Source organism: Malaclemys terrapin, chromosome 7 (genome assembly GCF_027887155.1).
Source record: "Malaclemys terrapin pileata isolate rMalTer1 chromosome 7, rMalTer1.hap1, whole genome shotgun sequence".
NCBI lineage: Eukaryota > Metazoa > Chordata > Testudines > Emydidae > Malaclemys > Malaclemys terrapin.
In genome coordinates, this window is record NC_071511.1 from 114,120,831 (window position 1) to 114,142,302 (window position 21,472).

Below are 21,472 nucleotides of genomic sequence, written 5' to 3' on the forward strand. Positions count from 1 at the left end.
CCCAGGCACGTGCTTGATGGCGCTGGTGCCTGGAGCCGCCCCTGGGTGGGTGACTTTCCATTCTGTAAGTATCTGAGTTGTATCTGAATGTAGGAGGACCCCAATATAAAAGGGAACTAAGCATTCTGCTCCTCTAAGTAGCCTTTGTACTATAAAGAAGAAAAGTGCATTTTGATCACTTGATGATTGCCTGTTCTGTTCATTCCCTCCAAAACACCTGGCATCAGCCACTGTATAAAGATAGGATACTCGGCTAGATGGATCTTTGGTCTGAGCCAGCAGGGCCGTTCTTGTGTTACGTTTTTGTATGTGGTAATGAAATATTTAGTAGAGGGCCTTCTGGGCGTCGCTCTGGTTTAAAGCCCTATGCTTTAATCCCTTCATTTGCAGGTGGAGACTGCAAAAATAAGCCTGGGCTATATGAACAATCATGGCTTTCATATGGGAAGGTATGAGGTACCTACTCAAGCACGTCTTGCTTTCCTTTGGCAACCTATTTCTCATTCCCCCAGAGCCCAGGGCCCCCGAGGCTGACTGCAGGGGGGAGTTTTCCTCCTGAACAGTGGTGTGGAAAATAAGTTGCACGTTTTAACTTTTGAAGTGGCCAGGGTGGCAGCATATATTTGAGATCGCAGCAGATGCTTGTTTAAGTAGGTCTCCTTGCTGCATGAGTCCTTGTTGTTTGCTTCTTCCCGCAGCCTGTGGAAGAGAAGAGGGTGTGCGCCGCACTTGAAGGCGCTAACCCAAGTCCGGACTCCACGCTGGAGTCACGTCCAAAACTAATAAATTAGTTAGTCTCTAAGGTGCCACAAGTACTCCTGTTCTTCTTTTCACGTCCAAAAGTTTCTTTTTCAGACAGCGGGGGGGCTGATTCGTGAGTGTGCAGAAGGAGGAGGCACCTTTCCGCAACCACCCCTCCCCCCCTTGTGGGGGTGGGGGGAAGGAGTAGGAGGAAGAGGCAGCTTGGGGGTGGGGGAGGAGGTTTCTTCTCATCAAAGCGCAGTTAGGGTTCACCGAGGAACTCCCACCTTGCTGTCAGTAATTCATTACAAGTCAGGCGGAGGGGATCCGGAGCGGAAATTGTCCCGGCAGCTGCGTGTTCCGAACTCCTCCGGATTTACCGTCTCTCGGGCGATACAAAACCAACCCCTGGGGCACAGCGCCTGGCTGGCACCTTTCCGTGTGTCTCGGGAGGCGAGGAGCGCTGGTAGTGACAGACTTGCTGAGGTCAGGGCCGGAGCAGCTGTCCCCGGCTGCTTTGATCATCGGGGGGGCAACAACCCCCCCACCCAGCCAAACTTTCTGCAGAGTCCCCTCCTGGCCATGCACGGGTTTGCCTAACGCCTCTGATGGAGCCGCCTGGCAGCTGCACCTGCCCGGATATTATGACACCCAGCGCCGTGTGAGTGATCAATAACTCCGTCTACTGCCTGCGCCGCCTGATTCAATAGAGGGGGCCCGTTGTGAGCGCATCCTAAAGCCCAGATAACCAGCGCGTCAGCTCTCAAGGCTCCCCAGCCGGGTCCTCTCACACCGCTCCCTCCGCCAAGGGAGAGACAAACACTCACAGCTTGCGGATTTTGGGGGTGGAGGTATATTTCGGGGGGAGAGGCTCCCACTCAGGGTAGCCAGGAGCTGTGTAGACACCATGACTTGGAGGCGGCTGAGGCTCTCTGTGTAAGTGGAAAATCACTTATTTTGTGTTCAGTCCGGAGCAATCTTTGATGGAAGCCAGGCTGCGGGACTGGGGGGGGGGAAATCGCCTGGATTTTTTTTCTCCCCTCCCTGTTTCCGAGTCCCTCCCTGGGAAAAAAAGTGCTGCCCACCCAAGGAGGCAACCGAATCTCCTACTCTGCCTCTGTCTGTCTCACACGCACCGCGCGAGTGTCTCGCTCTCTCCTTGAAGTGACTGCTTGTGTTTTCAGGTTGCTCGGACCTGAAATCTAAGCGAATAATCTCAGCGTTCGCCCAGCTGCTGCAGCTGGTGATGTTATTGGTGAAGAGGAGGAGAGGGGGGTTTCTTTCAATTCGATGGATCTGAAATCAGAGTCTCTGGACCGCCGTTGTTTGGGAATATCTACATGCTGAGCCTCTTTGGGGTGGCGCATCAGCTCATCGGGGTGACCCATCTGAAGAGAACAAGATGTTTCTTGCTACCTTATACTTCGTTTTACCCTTAATGGGTAAGTTGCCGGCGTTTACATTGGCTCTCTTTACAGGGTTTCGTAAAGCAGAACGTTGAGTGTATGGGATCCGATGTCTGGTTTAAGGTGAACGGGGAAGTTGCCAGTAGTTTTGACGGATTTGAATGAGCACAGACCACATTTAAAGCTCTGTGAGATTTAGCTACTGCCTGGATAGCCCGTTGTTAAATTGGGCTCTAGTGAGTTAGAGGAAAACTTTTCAATAGTCGCTTTTCATCTTAATAACACTGTGGGTCGAGGTAGGGAGGGGGGTGTCATCCTGAGAAGAATGATTGATTGCATCGTTTACCTGAACGTGCCTTCCTGCTTGGTGGCGAATATTGTAACAATACATGGTGTGTGTGTAGTGAGGAAGGGAAGGATTTTATTGGCGTTGGGGAGTGGAGAAGGGTGGCTCATATCGTTCGCTATTTCCTTCTCCAGAAAAGCATCCTACGTGTCGAGAAATATGGGAACAAGGGGGAAAACATAACAAACAGCCTTTAAAAAATGACTTCAGTAAAAAGAGCTAGTATCAGTCGGCGAGGAGACTTCTCCGCTCTCGGGTTACGCATGAATGTAATTGAAATCACAGCAAAACCCTTATGGGAAGCCAGGGCGGATATTTAACCCCTCAGTGGAACATGGGAAGGGTTATTAATTAAATGAAGGCTGATGTGAGGAACAGTGACTATTTTACCATGCACATTAACCTCCGTCCTTTCTGTGGACTTCCCGTAAAGACATTTGAAGGCGAGCCTTCCCCTTGAAACCCCATTTATCTTCCCAACATCAGAACAAGCTCCTGGCTTTGCCACGGGCTGAGCCAGCTGGCGAGCGGCTGCCTTTGGAAAGGGGTCGTGCGATCCTGTTGTAAGGAGGTGGGTTCCTCTCCCCAGGTTGGGCTGGCTCGGAGCCCAGTGTCTCAAAAAGAGTTTTTTTGTTGGTTTGTTTCTCTCTAGATGTACTTTTGTCCGCAGAAGTGAGCGGGCTGCCTGGCGGGGACCGTCTGGACTGCGTGCGAGCCAGCGATCAGTGTCTCAAGGAGCAGAGCTGTAGTACTAAATACAGGACACTGAGGCAGTGTGTAGCCGGCAAAGAGAGCAACTTCAGCCGGGCGACAGGCCTGGAGGCGAAAGACGAGTGCAAAAGCGCCATGGAGGCGCTCAAGCAGAAATCTCTTTACAACTGCCGCTGCAAGAGGGGCATGAAGAAGGAGAAAAACTGCCTGCGCATTTACTGGAGCATGTACCAAAGCTTACAGGGTACGTTGCGAAACCCAGAAACAGTCCACTCCCCAAACGCAGGGTGGTTTCCCAGCCCCTCTCAGCCGCAGCTAGCCACCACCGCGCAGACTAAACGGAGGGGCTGACCTCATAATTCACATTGTGCTCTTCAGCTGCAAACTGAGGACCTTTCATCCGACTCAGGAACAGCTGCTGCTGCAGTCTCCCGTTGTTGGGCAATCCACAATAAGGGTTTCCGCCAGAGGACCCATGTTGACCTTTCTAAACCAAAGTCAAAAGATTAGGGCATTAGCAAGTGCCAAAGCTCAGGAACAATCAATTTGTGACCCTAACTGAGGAGTTTAAACACTTGTTAACTAGATCTCACTTCACAGGGACACGGTGGGGAACTAATTAATTAGCTCCTGGGTGTAAGATAAAAGTAGTGTTTATTTTTAAAAAGACCCGTTCTATTTACCAACAGGATACAGCTATGTGAAAGAGGATTTGGTACTTTCATAGCATGCAGAGGAGAGAGTTGCAAATGGCATGCCAGTGTTAAATGATAAGGTTGACTTTATACCCATTAAAGTCCTTGTCCCATTGAGTCTACTTGGAACAGAATCAGGTCCTTAGGTAATATTGCTATGTATCATCGGCCCGGATTTTGCATTGCTGAAGAACCCCAAATGCCTGCTGAATTCAGTGGAAATTTAGGCCCACAAAAAATACAGGATGAGGCCCTAGTTTGTCTCAAACATCCATTCTGAAGGTGCTTCCAGCATTCTATTGCTCCCTGGAAGCCATACAGTATGTATGCATTAGCCAATGAAAATGTCAGTTGGAATATTTTAATGGATTAATATGTCTCTTTGCTCCAACTTTCATAATAAAGTACAGTTGCTACATTATAAATCAGTTTCCTTCCCAACTGTTTTTTATTAAAAACACTTCTGCTCTTTCTCTTCCAATAATGAGTTGATGTGAGTAAGAAACTTCCTTTTCCCCTCCCCCCATCTCTTTTCCCTCTGGCACCTAAAGATAGGCAGTACTTGTGATGTCACAGACTGCCTCTTCTGATTTGTGACTTCATTCCATGCTGGAGGAGGGGAGGGAGTTAATGGCAAGAAATACTTCTCTCTTTCAAGTGTTTTCATCCTCTCCCTTGGGGAGAGAAATTCCCATGAACAATAAATGGGAAGCACCTTGTAATATTAGAGTCGTTTTCTTTTTAACCCAATCTAATTATTTTTAGAATAAAAATAATACCATCATGTGAAGTAACAAAATCTTACCCCAAAATAATGTGTAAAAGAAACCCAAATCTTTTGTTGTCTTTAGGAAATGACTTGCTTGAAGATTCCCCCTATGAACCAGTTAACAGCAGATTATCAGACATATTTAGGCTAGCACCAATCGTATCAGGTAAGCAGATTTAAAATTCTTTAACTGAAACGTGACTACAAGCTACTTCTGTCAAGTTTGGTCTACGTGAGATTTTTTAGTTTATGGAGTAATCCTCTTCTGTAACTACAGAGCAATGTGATTGCTTTCTGGATCTGGGCAAGTCAAGATATGGTTACGGTTCCAAAGTATTTGGAAAAATACTAAAATTGAAGAGGGTAATTCCCCGCACCCCCTTTGTTTTAGCTCTTGTTTTCAGAAATTGACTAATTTACCTGTAGGTGGCAATCTGATTCCCTTTGTTTGTAATTTACAATACAATGCCTTGTTGGAAATGTGGCTATGTAAGTTACCTCCCATTCACATTAAGGGAGATGATGAGAGTGGTCTTATTATTTTATACCTTTGTGTTTAAAGAAGATGTTTTAGGATTAAGAATGGTCTCTTTTGGTTGAATTAACTTAGTTTTTAAAGAGCCTTTCATAGTAGTTTTGCTTTGGAAAAAATCTGCTGTGTAGTTACCTCGAGCATTTTCTTGTACCATTCAGACTATATTGTTTGTGTTTTCAGACTTAAAATATTTTTGGTCCCAAACTAATATAATTTATTGGAACAGTGGATTTTAGACAGTGAGATGTGTTACAGAAAGAAGTCATTTTACTTGTTTCTAGTTTCCAAAATGTCCTGTCAGGATGTGGTCTGTATAAAATACCTCCAATTATGTGGCTTATTGAATGTAGTACAGTATCACATATAATTTATATACAGTATAAACAGTTAATCTTGCAGTTAACTGCATTGTTAAGGAAAACAGCTTTGTTAATCACACTTTGAAAGAGAAAAGGTCTAAGGAACCAGAGCAACAAGAAACTTGGGGTGATATTTTGAAAGACCCTAAGTCCCATTTTCAAAGGTGACTTGGGAAGAATAAAATTTTCAGCAGTGTTTAAGTAAGTTAGGAGCCCAAGTCTCAATGAAAGTGAGTGGATTTTAGGTTCTTAAGTGTCTAAGGGCCAGAATTTTAAAGATATTTAGGTGCCTTAAGATGCAGATACGTACCTACACACTTTTGAAAATCCCACTAGGTATCCAAATTCAGATTTAGGTACCTAAATATATTTAAAAGTCTAGTCCTGAGTTACTTTTGAAAATATGATTAGGTGTCTAAATCACTTAGATGCTTTTGAAAAAAATTGCTCTTGGTCTAGAAAGCTAATGGTAGGAGAGACAGTAGGGACAGGAGACAACAGATGCAAAGCCATTTCATTTTGGCATTCTGGCTGCAAGCCACCTAAACTCTGCTCTTAAAATTTATGGTTGATCTACTTAAGACCAAATTTTGATCTACCTTGAAATTCTTCTGATCTGAACGGAAATGTCTTTTGTTACAATTTTTCTTTTTTCGATACACCGTTTCTTTGCCAAGGTAGTTTTTAAAAATGTGTTAGATTCCTCAGCTGCTCTGCAACAACAAATTATATGCACTGTCCCAACAGCTGTAATGATTCCTACAGCCATCATGTATGATCGTGGTGCATAGGCTGAGTCTGAATCCTTGTGTACTTAAAATTCCCATTATCTCCAGTGGGAGTTTTTGGGTGTGTAAGGATTGCAAAATTAGATCCAGAGAAGTAAACAAAATTTGAGTTGCATTGTCTTCTATTTCATTACATATAGAGGAAAAATACCAATATTTAGTAAACGTTTAAGGAAAAATTAGTAGGAAATATTTGTGGTGTTAAGATTATGATTTCTATTGTATATTATACCTTTTTGAAGCCTTATATAACTTTTTTCATATGTCTGCATTTAACCATGGTAACAGAATTTATACAGGATTCTCAGATCTTGATTGTTTTCTTTTTTTTTCTGATTTGTATTAGCAGAGTTGCCTGTAAGCAAGGTTTTCATATCTCGTCTTCTGCCAAACCTGGTCAGTTTTTATGTGAAATATAATTAGGTTCATATTCACCTTCATCAGGTTTATGTGGCTATCAATTGAAGGCAGAAAAGTTTGGCCCTGTAGCTTTTATAACTTATTTTTGTGTGTTTCTACATGTGCTTGTTACTTAGTGTACAGTCCAGAACAAGCTTTTTAGTCACTTATCAGAAAAAAATTATTATGACTTTATACATTATTTCTATTTTACAAGACATGGACAATAAACAAAAGTTTGGTTGAAAATGAATGGTCAATACACTTTATCCAGCATGTGCATGGCTAAGAAATGGAAGTGAGGTTTTTTTTTTGTTTTTTTTAAGCACTTAACCTAATTGTCAGTATTAGTCTCATATTACATAACCCAGGAATGATTTTAATTTGTCCATTCTGTATTTTGTTTTCGGTAGGCAATTTCCATAGTGTTGTGTTCTCTAAACCACATGGTGTTGTCAAAGATTAAAATATTAAAGTAAAATGAAGAACTTCCTTTAGTAGGGTCTGTTACACTTGGTTTAGTTACTGTATGGTGACATTTTTCAGATTGAATATTATTCAATGTAAAAAACTAAAAAATCCCAATTATTTTTAGTAATCCATTTATTTGTTTATGGACCCAAAGGGTCTCTCATTGAGATGAAATCCACAACAACTAAATTTTGCATTTGTACCTCTAATAAACCTGCAAAGAAGGCCTGCATTCTTCAAAAATAAAAAGGGTAAAGTGGAGAAGTGGGCTCAGTGTTAGTTGCAGTTGAATTAAATTAACTTTTTTCCCCCACAAGTCCCTTCCTTAAAAGGGAGCCTATGACACACCATCCTCCTAACTCCAGGCCTGTGACTCTCCTCGCAATTTAAGGCCAGTACCATCTGACCTTTATAGAGCCAGACCTCAGATTTGTCAGCCATTGTTGTCACAATGTGAGCATGCAGCAGAACCTGAGCCTTGGTGTTGGGATCATGTAGGTTTGTTTTAGTAATCGTATCCAGTTCTGCAGCTTCTCTATTTCAATTGTGAAATGCATGCTAAGATTAGGGTGACCACCTGTCCCTAATTGGATGGGACAGTCCTGAAATGTACATTTCTAGTCCCAGTCATGGGTTGAATGACGCCGGGACAGCATTTGTCCTGGATTCCCTGCGTGCCTGCATGAGGCTCAGGGGCAGTGCCACCCTCTTCCTGGTGTGTGTGTTTGGGGGCGTAGGCACTCAGGTGGGCCTGGGCCCCCTGGCCATGAGGCCTCCACGCTAGGGCAGAAGCCTGGCAGTAGTAAGAGCCACCAAGAGAGCCCGGGCCGCTGCGGGGAGCCCTGGACTCTTCACCTGCCCTGGGCACTGCTCCCCGGGGAACGGGGGCATGGGTCGCGGCTGCTCTTGGGCATCCCAGCCTGCTGCCCAGGGCAGATGAAGGGTCCAGGGCTCTCTGCACAGTGGCCCGAGCCTGGGTGGCTCTGGCTTCCAGGGGGTGGGGCTATTGCGTGTGTCTCGGTTTTGCATTTTGAAAAGGTGGTCACCCTAGCTAAGACACAACTCTGTAAAGTATCCTAAGACCTGGGTGCCTTTTTCAGATAATAGCATGTAGTTCATTAAAATCCGTGGTTTTTGGCAAAACCATAACTGCTTTTGAGAGACAACACCTTTTGGGACATTTATCTCTATTACAACTATAGTGAATATACAAATCAATTGATTAGGTTTTTGGAGATTAGCTTTAAATCCATTAACCTCCATGCTTCGAGTGTGATCTTTCATTAGTATCTCAAATGTTTAACTTATTTAAAATTCAGCGATTTCATCATCAACACAGAACAATTTGGCCTTCAACATGCGATGACGAGTAACCCACCCCTTAAAATGGCATTTGACATTGTTCCTTACAACTGGAAATGTAAACTCAAAAGTAAACATTATAATTTTGTATTCATAAAAGCATAACTACGTATAGTTGAATAAATATTTACAAAAGAGATGATTTCTGAAATGCATCATTCACTTCAGCACAAAATAGAGCGCCATTGAAGCAGAACAAAACACCTAGGGCCATTTCTGTGAAGTGGTGTAAACAGAATACATAATGGCAAATAGAAGAATATTTAATTCTACTCCTTCAGATGACCTAATGTTATACACACAATATTAAACTCGACTCGTGAGTTGAATGGTTAATCAAAAACTCATTACTTTGTTAATATTTGTATATTCTTTCTCATTTATCCATTACTTTTGGAAACATATACTGATTTGCTGCATGAGGCACATTCTACAACAGTGGTTCTTAAACCATTCATGGTCCAGGGAGAATTTGCTGGTGGCTTGTGGAGAATTGGTTGGTCACATTCTTCTGGCTCCTTATTGTTTCCATTTGTTAAATCACATTCAAAGACCCCCTAAAAATAAATAAATACTTTCCTAATGTTGCTTTTTCATATAACTGATTGCTGTAGTTGCAACATGGATGTTACAGAAGTTACAACATGCATTAGAGCAGTGGTTCTCAAACTTCATTGCACCCGCGACCCCCTTCTGACAACAAAAATTACTACATGACCCCTGGAGGAGGCACTGAAGCCTGAGCCCACCCAAGTAGGGGGGCCAAAGCCCGAGCTCCACTGCCCTGGGTGGGCGAGCCGGTTAAAGTTGAAGCCCCAGAGCTTCACCTCTGGGTGGGGGGCCTGTAACCTGAGTCCAGCCATCCAGGACTGAAAATCTTGGGCTTCAGTTTTGGCCCAGGGACCCCAGCAAGTCTAACGCCATCCCTGGTGACCCCATTGAAATGGGGTTGCGACTCACTTTGGGTCCCAACCCACAGTTTGAGAACTGATTCATAGACACCTTCCCTCTAATGCAGTGATCTTTTATAAGACATGGGACCCATTGTGTAAAGGTTTGAGAACTTTCTGTTGTAAAAGATGTCTAGAAGTCTGTACTTTGACAAACATGGTGTTTTTTATAATTTATTATAGTATTTTTTACATAAACTTATAGATTTATAAAAGTGGAATTTAGGAGACAGCATATTATGCTCCAATAAGAATCCTTAAATTCTATATCATCAACATAACATGTAAAGTTTACATGTTTGATTTGCATAGTGAATAAGCTGTAAGTACAAATAAAGCAAATTATTTTCAGTAAGAGATGGTCATCTAATGTATTAAGAAGCATAGGGTTATAAAAATGGGAAGTACTGGAGTTATCGCATTAATTTATGCACATCAGTGAGATAGTTTAATAATCATCTCATGTACACTTGTAACTTGAGAATGTTTAAGTATTTTATAGTGGTAGGTTAGACTCTGGCTCTCCTTCCCCCTGATGGTAGCATAGGGAATCAAACACAGGAGGGACTGGGGTTTGAGCAGAGAAGAGAGAGTGGGTTGGGGGGCATTCTCCCTCCAATCCCATGAGCTTCAGAAGCCCCTTTCAAGATATAGTGTGTGGCTGGGATTCCCAGGTGAGTATGTCAGTGATGAGAGAGGAGAAAATACACTGCAATACACTTCCCTCCGGACCTGGTGGAATTCCATCAGGAAATCCACACACGAGTTAATGCTGCTATGAGCATTAACAGCAATAAAGAGACAAGGTGGGTGATGTAGTAAGAGACTTTCTCTGTTGGATCATATGAACTGGAACCATAAACTCCCTGAACATTAAATCTCACCAAATGAGGGTTAATCCATCCTCATCATCATATCCACTCATTATACTCCACACCCGAACGTAGCCACTTTATGAACTTCATACCCTCATATCTCATGTCTGTACTTTGACCCATCAACCTTTTACCCCCAATCGGGGATAGTGCAGATTATGTATTCCTCATGCCACCCAATCTTAAACCAAATTTTGCACCCTCGATAATCTGTACAGTATTCCCTGATAACCAGAAACTTCTATGCTTAAACTCTGTACCGTTCACTTTTTTTTTAACATCATCTTAATAACATTTCTTATTGAACCAACTTCCGATGGTGAGAGACACAAGCCTTCCAGCTACGCAGAGCTCTTCTTCCTGTCTGAGAAAGGTACTACAGCGGTGTTAACAGGCCACTTCCCCTTGAATGGTCCCTTAGAATTTGTGCTAACTGCTGTTTAGCTGTGACACCTTTAGTGCCTTTCCCTGACCTGAAGATGTCTCTCTCACCAACAGAAGTTGGTCCAGTAAAACATATTACTCATCCACCTTGTCTCTCTAATATCCTGGGACCAACATGGCTACACACTGCATACATTAACAGCAATAACAGACAGACCCATACTCTTCTCCCCATATATTTTTACCCTTCTCAGAGGTGCAGTAGAACACGTGGTTGAAAAGGGTCTGAAGCTATGTGGCTTCCTTAGAAGACCTGCTTCCATCAAAGGAAGAGCAGAGTGGATCTTCATATGAATTTCCTGGTGCATTAAACACAAAAGGAAACAAGTTTAAAGCTTCATAGGGTTTCTATATCTCGCCCTTTCTCCCTCTGTAAGATCAGGATTCCCAGCCTACAGATGGGAGAATTGAGAGGAAGTGCCATCAGGTGAACTCCATAGAAAGTCCAGCATTGCTTTTCCCAATTTTCAAAATCATGACTGATTTCTTCCTTCCCTCCCACCAACATTTTAATATGTTTGAGTCCATTCTCCCTGACCCCACATTTCATGGTAATTCTTGTAACAATGTAAGTTAAGTGTATCCATTGAAGGAAGAAAATGCATCTTACTTGTAATCATTATTGTTTTACACTCTTTCTCTACTAGGCAATCTTCTTTCCTTTTATATAAGCCCCACATTGCATCTTTCTTTCTTTTTTGTCAGAAAAGATGAGTTAGTTTCTGTACCCTAGCCAATGTGACGCTTTCTCCTTTTGGGTTGTGGTGTATGAATTAACGGCTTTTCCTAGTGACTTAATACTGTATGACATACCCAAATCCTACAGCCTAGGGCCTTTAATCCTGGGTCCATTTCTAAATGTGTATGTATGTGTACACACATCAAATATTATATACTTTCTCTTATTTAACATTACCTGGTCTTTTTGAGAAATCTCTATAAGAATATTTGAGATTCATTGTATTTTAAAAATAAGTATGTTTATGGTAAATTTTTATATGTTGGTATGGTAAATATTAATAATTAAGTTTATTGATTTCTCTTGACAGCTTAAAGTACACCTGTTGTCTTTTATACTGTTGCTTTTTTTAATTTTAAAAGATGAGACATTTCATATTAGTTACTTTCACCCAGTTTCAGATACAGTGGATCAGATCTTATTAGGTTAATAGGAGTCTTGCAATTTATTTCTCAGGGAACAGGCATAGTACATCATCATTTTTTAATTGATTATGTTTCCTACTGTAATTTTTTTGGCCTGACTCCTTTTTTGATGTGCATAGAGGTCTTTTGGGTTTTGAGCACCATAAAAATAAGAATGCATTATTAATTATGATTGTACTTGTATGATCACAATACATAATTGTATTTTTATGTGTGAGATGATTTTTGTATTAATCAGAGTAATAGTCCCTGAGCCAGTGTGATGTTGGTTACACTGGTATAAATCTGAACTAACTCTTGTCTCCAGTGAAGTTTTGTGGCTGTTTTCCCTGTCCAAGAAAAAAGCAGGAATCTATTTTAGTGGCATTTAACACAGGAAAAATAGTTTTTTTTAAAAAAAAGCTAATATGAAAATATACAATGTCATTTCTGTCTGCACATTTGCTTTGCAGAGACAAGGTTTGATTCCATTGAGATTGCAAGGTATCGAGGGTGCATAAATACTAGTTGCTGAATCTTTCTTCTCCTTTCTGTAATCAGATTGGACCATATATAAAAGAAAATCATGTTGGTGATTGTTGACACTCTGAAGCTCTTTGAGTTTCCTATTTTGTGTTTTCCCCATAGGATGAATCTGACTCTGACATGGGAATTAAGTACTCTTCTGAAGTGGCAGGCTGGCCAATATAGGGTCTACTCTTATTCCCATTGATCTCCGTAGAAGCAGAAGGGGCTGTCTTGCCCAGTTATTACTCATCCAGTGCTTATGGGGCAGGTAGATTCTTCTCCCTACCAAGAGTCCAGCCTAATGGTGGTGTATTCATGAACCTAATACACCACAGGAGGTAACACAAAGTCCATTAATAATGAGAGGGAACCTCTGGCAACATAGCAGAGAGTCTGTGCAGGTAGACGCAGCATCTTTATGTATGCTGAGGAGGAATGTTTTTTAGGGACTGTTTTTATGGGGCCTCTAAGGAGAACATTTTGGGAGGGCCAGTTGAGAGACAAACATAGCCAGAGGTTAAGCGTACAAGGTGGAAATCCTTGCAAAGTGCCACATCCTCTCTTTTCCATACCCAGGTATAGTAGCTGTTTGCTGGCTTCATAGAAGCAATGGGCCTTACAAAACTTCTTCGGTCCCCTTAATGCTTCACATAAATCTTCCAAGAAAAGCTTGTTTACTCAGCCTTTGTATGGTGGACAAGGCATCACTCTAACATGTTAGTCTATTCTCTTTTGCCCAAAAGATTATCAAATAGTTTCTAAATTGAAATGTCTATTTTATAATCATAAAGTGTCTCTTACTGGTATGTTTTAAATTATATTGGAAAATTCGTACTCTAAATTATTCTTGTCAGCCCAATTCCAACTGAGAATTCTTCATACACTTTTTACACCCTTTTTTTGGTTAAGGGCTGGATTGTCTGGTTTTGCTGAAAGAATGACAGGAGATATTAGATATGGGTTTAATCAGGCTGCAACTTTATTATTAGATGTCTGGGACTAACCCAGCAGATAAAATGTGTAGTGCAGGTGAAACCCCCACAATTAACCGGGGGGGGGGGGGTGAGTGCTTTTACTAGTTCTCCTCCTCCCCTCCCCACCCCATCCCACCCCCCACCCCCACCTTTCCGTTCATGTCCCTTCAGCAGATTCACTGCCGGGAAACTCCAATTCTAGCCAATGCTAGAATGCAATTTTGGGAGGCTTCCACCAGCTCCCCCTTCTCTTCATTGATGTGGGGGAGGGATAGCTCAGTGGTTTGTGCATTGGCCTGCTATACCCAGGGTTGTGAGTTCAATCCTTGAGGGGGCTATTTAGGGATCTGGGGCAAAAAATCTATCTAGGGATTGGTCCTGCTGTGAGCAGGGGTTTAGACTAGATGACCTCCTGAGGTCCTTTCCAACCCTAATATTCTATGTCCTCCAACAATTGCCTTGCTGGGACCTTACCAACCATCCCCCCTCATTGGGGTTAAGGTGGATTATAATGACAGGGGGTTGGCTCAAGCACCACTCCTTAATTCCTTTTCCAAGCCATTAATCCGTTCTTTTGTGCCTTAATTTATGGAGTACCTGCACTGAACATTCGCTATACACTTAAATAAAGAGTTGCGACATATGGCCTACCGCCCATTATGCTATGGATAAACAGAGCCCACCTGAACCTGCTGCGAGGAAGGTGGAAAAAAAAACCCAACTGCACCTGGCCAATATGGTGATAAGCACAGGTGCCAACTTTCCTTGACGCCCGTGGGTGCTCGCGCTCCCCCGCCTCTGCCCTGACTCCGCCCCCTCCCTGCCCCTATTGGACCACTCCCCAAATCCCCGCCCCAACCCTGCCTCTTCCCTGAGCCCCTGCCATGTTCCTCCTCCTCCCCTTCCCTCCCAGCACTTGCTGCGCGAAACAGTTGTTTCATGGCGCAAGTGCTGGGCGGGGGGAGGAAGCAAGACGCGGCGGTGCGCTCAGGGGAGGAGGCGGAGGCAGAGCAGAGGCAGAGGTGATATGGGGCAGGGGGATGGGTCGGGGAGTTGCCAGTGGGTGCAGAGCACCCACCAATTTTTCCCCATGGGTGCTCCAGCCCCGGAGCACCCATGGAGTTGGCGCCTATGGTGGTAAGGAAAAAATTCCTTCCCAGCCCCATTTAATGGGATGGCTAGCGTAATGCCCACAGCAGATATAGCTAAACACCCGGCATATTTCTGACCTAAATAGGGAGGGAGAGTGGGTGTTGCCCAACCTGTTCCAAGTGATGAGAGGAGGGGCCAGGCCCAGGCTGACCTTTTTAATCCCCTCATTCCTAGGTGGTGAGTCATCCACCATGCTGACTGCTTTTCCAGCAGTTTTATGTCTCATCTCCTGCCCCGAAGCCAGAAAGCATTGCCCTCTTCTCCTAGCTGGCCAGCCAGATGACCCTCCACCCCCCAAAGACCTTGCTTAAAGTGCACGGCGGTGATTCTCTCACTTTTATTCATGTTGAATAGTACCTTCCTCCACAAGTAGTCCCACTGATTTCAGTGGTATTATTTGGAGAGTGAGACAGAGGAAGGGACTAGAGGAGTGAGTGAGACAGTCATCCCAAGGTCTCTGCTCACAGAAGCAATTTTAGATTGGCACAGGGCTTCTAGCAGCAAAGACCTCAGCAAGAAGGATGGTGTGGCACAGGGTGTCTGCAAGCTGTGCTCTGTTGTGGGGTCAGGCAAGCAGCCACTGAAGCCCCAAAAGCAGGCAATGCTGGTGGTTGTGGACAGGACATGGCAAGTATGGCAAGGTCAGGAAGGGGAGAGGAGGAATGAGAGAATAAACCACATCTGACAGATTTTAGTCACAATGCTTAATTGACTACTGTAAAGCACTCAGATAATAAGGCGTGAGGGTGGTATAAAAATGAGGGTGCACTGATTAGGTGTATTCTTGTGGCAGCCTCCACCACAGGGCTACTGTGGTGCCCTGGCAGACTTTAAGCTTCGTCCCTTAATGGAACCACAAAGAGGGAATGGGCAATAGGAGCAGCATCTGCAATGCTGTCGCTCTGAGTGGCACAGTGAGGTGCAATTTACAGCAGGTGTTTTAGTTCTCTGTCTTTAATGTTAAAATCATTATAAAATTCATTTTAGAGCACTGTTTTTAAATGTGACTCTTAGGAATTACTTTGACAGTACTAGAAGTATCTGTCAGCTGTTGACAGTAAGTTAAAAATTCTGATGGTAAAGTGCTTGTGTTTTAATGAAGACAAATAAGAATTTTTATATTGTAAGATGGAACTTATTTGTCATAGGATAAGATAATGTATGTTGGGGATTCATCTCAGTTAAGTTTCAGGAAAGAATGTGGTTACAGTATTTCCTTTTAAAATTATGTTTTTGTTTATAAAATAAAGACATTTGCCAGTGTAAACTTGGTAATATATTTTTACATTGGTATGTTGCTAACTTTAAAAAACACTTATTTTGGCATATTCTATCATTTTCTGTGGATGAAACTCATGCAATAACTTAAATCATTGCTGCTGACATACAACAAAATTTGTTAATGAGCTATTTTCTCAATAGTTCTCTAGTTATGACATGTAGTGCATAAAGCAATTTTTACACCTTTCAAGCTATTGTCCTGTACAATGTGTAGTCGAACTACAAATGTAACGAGAGATGCATCACACAGTTTAATGGAACAGAGATAGCTCATCCTATATAGAAATTTGAAGAAATGATGGGTTGTAAAGAGAGGTGCAGATATCAAACAATTTGAATAGAGCCCATAAATAAAGATGAATTTCCACATTCACTAGCTATATGATTTTATCACTGTCTGGTGTCCGTAAAGTACATTTTTCCATTAAAGTCTTGTCATGCAGCTGATGAGGTTCAAAAGTATTCATGCTTCCACTCTCTTCTTTTTAAATTCTATATCATAGGGCCCAGTACTAAAACTCAGGATGGCAAAAACAGAACTTCTCATTTCTCCTCTCCTCTTCCATCCCAATAGATAATTCCACGATTTTGCCTTTTCGCCAGATTCAGAACTTTCATGTCTTTGTTGATGCCTCTTTCTCCCTTATTCCTCTCATTCAGGCTACCGCTAAATTTTGTAATACTATCCCTTCTTCTTTTACAAAATATCCAAAACCTATTCCTTCCTTTCCATCCCTGGTCCAGATCTCATGTCCATGTATTGGTAAACTCCTTTGACTTCATTAATATCCTTCTCTCAGGTCTTCCTGATGCTCATCTTGCTCCCCTTTGATATATCCAAAATGCCTCTGCCATAATTTTCTTTCTTGTGTATGACTCTGAACCGAGGCGATTCATGGAGGATCACGGCCCCCCCAGATATTTTTGGTTGCACTGCCCCCAACCCAGACAGGCTGGGTGACCTGCGGGGCTGGTGTTGCCGCTTACCCCACTGAATGTTCCTCCATGCCCCTTTGGGTTGCACTCCACAATTTGAAAACCTCTCTGTGGTGGTCACGTGCCCCCTCCCCTGAACCTTTAAATTGTGCTTCCTCCTTGCTATCAACGAGGTGTCGTCTCCAAACATCCCACCTCTATTTTCTGTGACCCTATGCTGGTTCCATGTTCACGCTCTATCCCTTTTTGTTTGTTTCTTTTCCCTTTCAAAGCTCTGCACAGCTCTGCCCTTTCTTTCTTATTACTGGTCCCACACAACTCTCCTGTTTGACTCTTTCCCTTCTTATATGCTGCCACTGCACCTGGCATATCCTTTCTTGTCCAATACACTGTGCCAGCCAACCCTTCCTTTCTTTCTTCATAGCTTTCCTCAACTCTACTGTTTTCAGAACCTTCAAGTGATTCTCTATGAGAAGTTTCAACTGCAATTAAAAAACAAAGCAAATGTGATGTGTACAGTTCTACCCAAGCAATCCCATAACTCATTCCTTCCTTCATCGCTATCTCTCTTGTACCTGTTGTATGCGTTCTTTTCCCATGTTTTGTATGTTGTTACTATTCTTTTTTTTTTTTTTTTTTAAAATCAAACACAAAAATATGCTAGAGATCTCAAAAAACAAGTGAGGACTCAGTAAAGTGAGACAAGTGAGGACACAGAGATCTTTCATCAACTTGGACATGAAAGTTGTCCCTTGATCAGTCAATATCTCCTTGGGTAGCCCAACCCAGGCAAAGATCTGTACTAACTCCTTAGCTATTGTCTTGGAAGCTGTGTTGCGTAGGGGGACAGTTTCCGGGTATCGGGTTGCATAGTCTAGTACAACAAGCACATGTTGGTGGCCCCTCGCTGTCTTCTCTAGGGGCCCAACCAGATCCATGGCTATGCATTCAAATGGTACCTCTATTATTGGAAGAGGTATCAAAGGGGACTGCAAGTGTGAGCGAGGGCTATGTAGCTGACACTCTGGACAAGAGGTGCAGTATCGCTGGACATCTTCGTGTACTCCTGGCCAAAAACACCTCCGCAGGATCCATGCCTGGGTTTTCTCTACATCTAGGTGTCCTCCAAATAGGTGACTGTGGGCGAGGCTCAATAGGGCTTTTTGATGTTTTCATGGCACCAGAAGTTGATGCATCTCTTGCTCCTGCGCATTTGCACTACACGGTACAGGAGATCTTTTTTCACTATAAAGTAAGGTCCTGGACCCCGGACCTCCCCATTCACGGGTATCCCATCTATCTCGGCCACCTCTTTCCTGATGTTATTCTATCTAGGGTCCTCCCCGCTTCCCAAGCCCTGCGGCAGCTCCCCGCCCTGAGGCGCGCCCCCCCCCACGGCAGCTCCCCACCTCCACCCTGAGGCACCCCCCCGCAGCAGCTCTCCACCCCCCCCGGCCCAGGGAGCCGTGCGGCAGCTCCCCACCCCAGCTCACCTCTGCTCTGCCCCCTCCCCGAGCACACCGTCGCTACTCCACTTCTCCCGCCTCCCAGGCTTGCGGCGCCAATCAGCTGTTTGGCGCCGCAAGCCTGGGAGGGAGAGAAGCAGAGCAGGGCGGTGTGCTCAGGGGAGGAGGTGGAGCAGAGGTGAGCTGGGGCGGGGAGATCCCCTGCGTGCTGCCCCCCCCCTACTTGCTGCAGGCGGCCCTCTCCGCACTCCCCTGCCCCAGCTCCCTCTGTCGAAATGCCGACAACAACTGGGGCGGTCGAAGATCTGGCTGCCGTGGTCGCCGCCAAAGAAAATGCTGCCCCCCCAAATGCTAGTGCCCTAGGCGACCGCCTAGGTCGCCTAATGAGTTGCACTGGCCCTGGTCCCCACTCCCCACATGTATAACATCTATAATTGTTTCTAATCATTCCCCTATCACAGAGGTTAGGGGGTTTAGTCCCAGGGTTCCCCCCACTCAGGCCAATCCCTTCCTTCTGGGGTCCTCGCTGGTTTTCAGCCCTCCCCCCCGCCCTTCCACCCAGGACTCCCCAGGGGTTTGGCTGCCCAACCTTCCAGGGTTGGGGTCGGGTGCTTGCTTCAAAAGGGGAATTGACCCGACTCGGCCATCGGGTCAATTCCCTGGCTGTCATGCGTCTTTCTACCAGCGTGATCATCTCATCATAGGTGGATGGATCATTCTGGCCTACCCATTTGTGGAGATGTGGTGGCAGTCCTCGTATGTAATGGTCCATGACCAGGGTCTCCAATATCTCCTCCGGGCTGTAACCACTTCCGTGCGAAGTGTACGAGGTCGAATAGCTGGGACCTCGGCAGTTTGTTCTCCTGGTACTTCCACTCATTGAACCTCTGGGCCCATACCGCTGCTGTCACCCCTGATCGTGCTAGGATCTCTGCCTTCAGCTGGGTATAGTCAGTGGCGTCCGTGGCAGGCAAGTCAAAGTAGGCCTTCTGGGCCTCTCCTCACAAAAATGGGGCGAGAATGCTGGCCCACTGCTCCTGGGGCCATGTCTCATGCGGAGCACTCCTTTCGAATGAGAGGAGATATGCCTCTATGTCATCTTCTGACATAATCTTTGACAGACAACCAGTGGCCCTCAAGGTTCGCCTCCCATCAGACCCTCAGGCCTGGGTGGTGAGGATCTTCAGCTGGTCCACTACCTCTCACAAGAGGGCATGATCTTGGGTCGTCTGGTCCATTAATAATTGATTGGTTTCTTGCTGTAGCCGCATAGATTCCTGTTGTGCCATTGCCTGAACCCAGATGGCCTCCTGCTGGGCTGCAGTGGCTTGTACCAGAGCTCTTACCACCTCCTCTATTGTGGTACAAAGCAAGCAAACAAACAAAACAACAAAATCCAAAACCCCAGTGCATTTTTTTAACCTCTTTCTTCCGCTACGCTGTGAATGATAATCCCACTGCTAACACCAGTTGTGACAAAGTTCTGTCCTTGTCTCCGTGCATCCCGTGTTTCCTGAAGGATTTTGCTAGCCTCAGAGGCTCACTGTGACCCTCCACGTAGCCCTTCTTTCTCTAGAGACAAGGGTCACAGTTTACTGCGTCGTTTTCATCATAAGCCAGCAATGGAGGTGAGGAGAAGCAACCCTCCCTTGCACAGTCTCTGTAGTCTCACAGTCTCAGTGATTAATCAGAGAGGGGAGGGGGGAGTCCAGGCCCACCCTCTACTCCAGACTCCAACCCAGGAACCCTAATAGTAGCAGCTATTGTAGCTGACTTTTTCAAAATAGGACACATACAATTCCCTGGGCCACTTACCCACAGCAGCCCCCACTCAATATCTCCACCATTACCTCAGGGCCTCCTTCCTTGCGCCTGATATGGATTTGTACTGCTTAGTTCCTCCAACAGCGCAGCTTCCTCCTATAGCTTCTGACCTGCATGCCTCACTGACTAACTGGAAGGCTTTTAACTAGTTCCAGCCAGCCCTTGATTGGCTTCAGGTGTCCCAATCAACCTAGCTATGTCCACTGCTTTCTAGAAGGATCTTAATTGGCCCCAGGGTGTCTTGATTAACCTAGAGCAACTGCCATTTGGTTACCATGGTACCAGGGCTTTGTTTAGCCTGGGGCTAACATACCTGTTTCTCACTACTTTACTATAGCCATCTGGCCTTGCCCCGTCACAGAGCATAAACTTTAAACTCAATATGACACCACAACAGAGAGTCATAAACAGACACATGGAGACAAGGGGGAAGAGGACAGAAAATGAAAAGGTACAAATAATCAAGCCATGTGGTTACTCAGGCCTAGGGCCATCCTGACAGCTATTTATTTTTGGTGTTGTTGGACTTCCTCCATCATTCCTTATACACAAAATAAAGAAGTGAATTTTTGGGACAGATGACAATGTTGCGTGGAAGGCAGCTACGTGAATGGATTTTGGGAGTCTGTTTGGTGTTCATATAGGCCTTGATTCTGCAAAGACTTATGCACCTGCTTGACTTTGTACACATGAATACTCCCATTTGAAGAATTAAACATGTACCTTGGTATTTGCAGGATTGGGGCATTATAATCTGCCTTCTTTGGTGCATGGCCTGTCTTATTCTGTGTCTGTAAACCACCTAGCCCTTTTGGGTTTAAAATGATTTAAAATGTATAGATAACAAAGTACAGTTTATAGTTAAGTGTTATGCTAGGGACTTGAGTGTCACAGGATTCCAATATATTTTAATGGATTACAGAGAGGGGGAAACAATTTAGTTATTTAGATTAGTGAGCATAAAGATTATGCATTTGGATTTAGAAAATAAAAAAAAAAAATCTAGAAGATGTAAAATTATTTATAAAACATAAATATTATAAGTAGCAAACTAGTATTTGCTAACCCCATTTCATTTAGTAGGGGGATCTTCTTTTCTAGATACATTGTTTTGGAAGAATATTTTTAGGAGAGAAGGATAACTTTGAGATTTTTACAATTTTTGATATTAAAGAAATTTTGAAAGCAATGTTATGAAAGATTTTACTTGCTGTTTTACTAGTAATCCCAATGTATTGTTTAAATATATAGGTTTCAGAGTAGCAGCCGTGTTAGTCTGTATCCGCAAAAAGAACAGGAGTATTTGTGGCACCTTAG

General features: G+C 44.0%; 1 protein-coding gene across 3 annotated transcripts in view; it reads left to right on the plus strand.

Moving 5' to 3' along the window:
• The first annotated feature begins 971 nt into the window (after positions 1-971).
• GFRA1 (GDNF family receptor alpha 1) overlaps positions 972-21,472 on the plus strand; it is a 182,968-nt gene continuing 162,467 nt past the window's right edge. The window contains exons 1-4 of one of the 3 annotated variants that reach the window (XM_054035432.1): positions 972-1,677; positions 1,926-2,183; positions 3,146-3,448; positions 4,751-4,834. In XM_054035432.1, the coding sequence (XP_053891407.1) occupies positions 2,144-2,183; positions 3,146-3,448; positions 4,751-4,834 (427 nt within the window). In that variant the 5' untranslated portion in view covers positions 972-1,677; positions 1,926-2,143. Of the gene's footprint in view, positions 1,678-1,698; positions 2,184-3,145; positions 3,449-4,750; positions 4,835-21,472 lie in introns of those variants that run through there. The other 2 variants (XM_054035433.1, XM_054035434.1) reach the window with 2 other exon arrangements.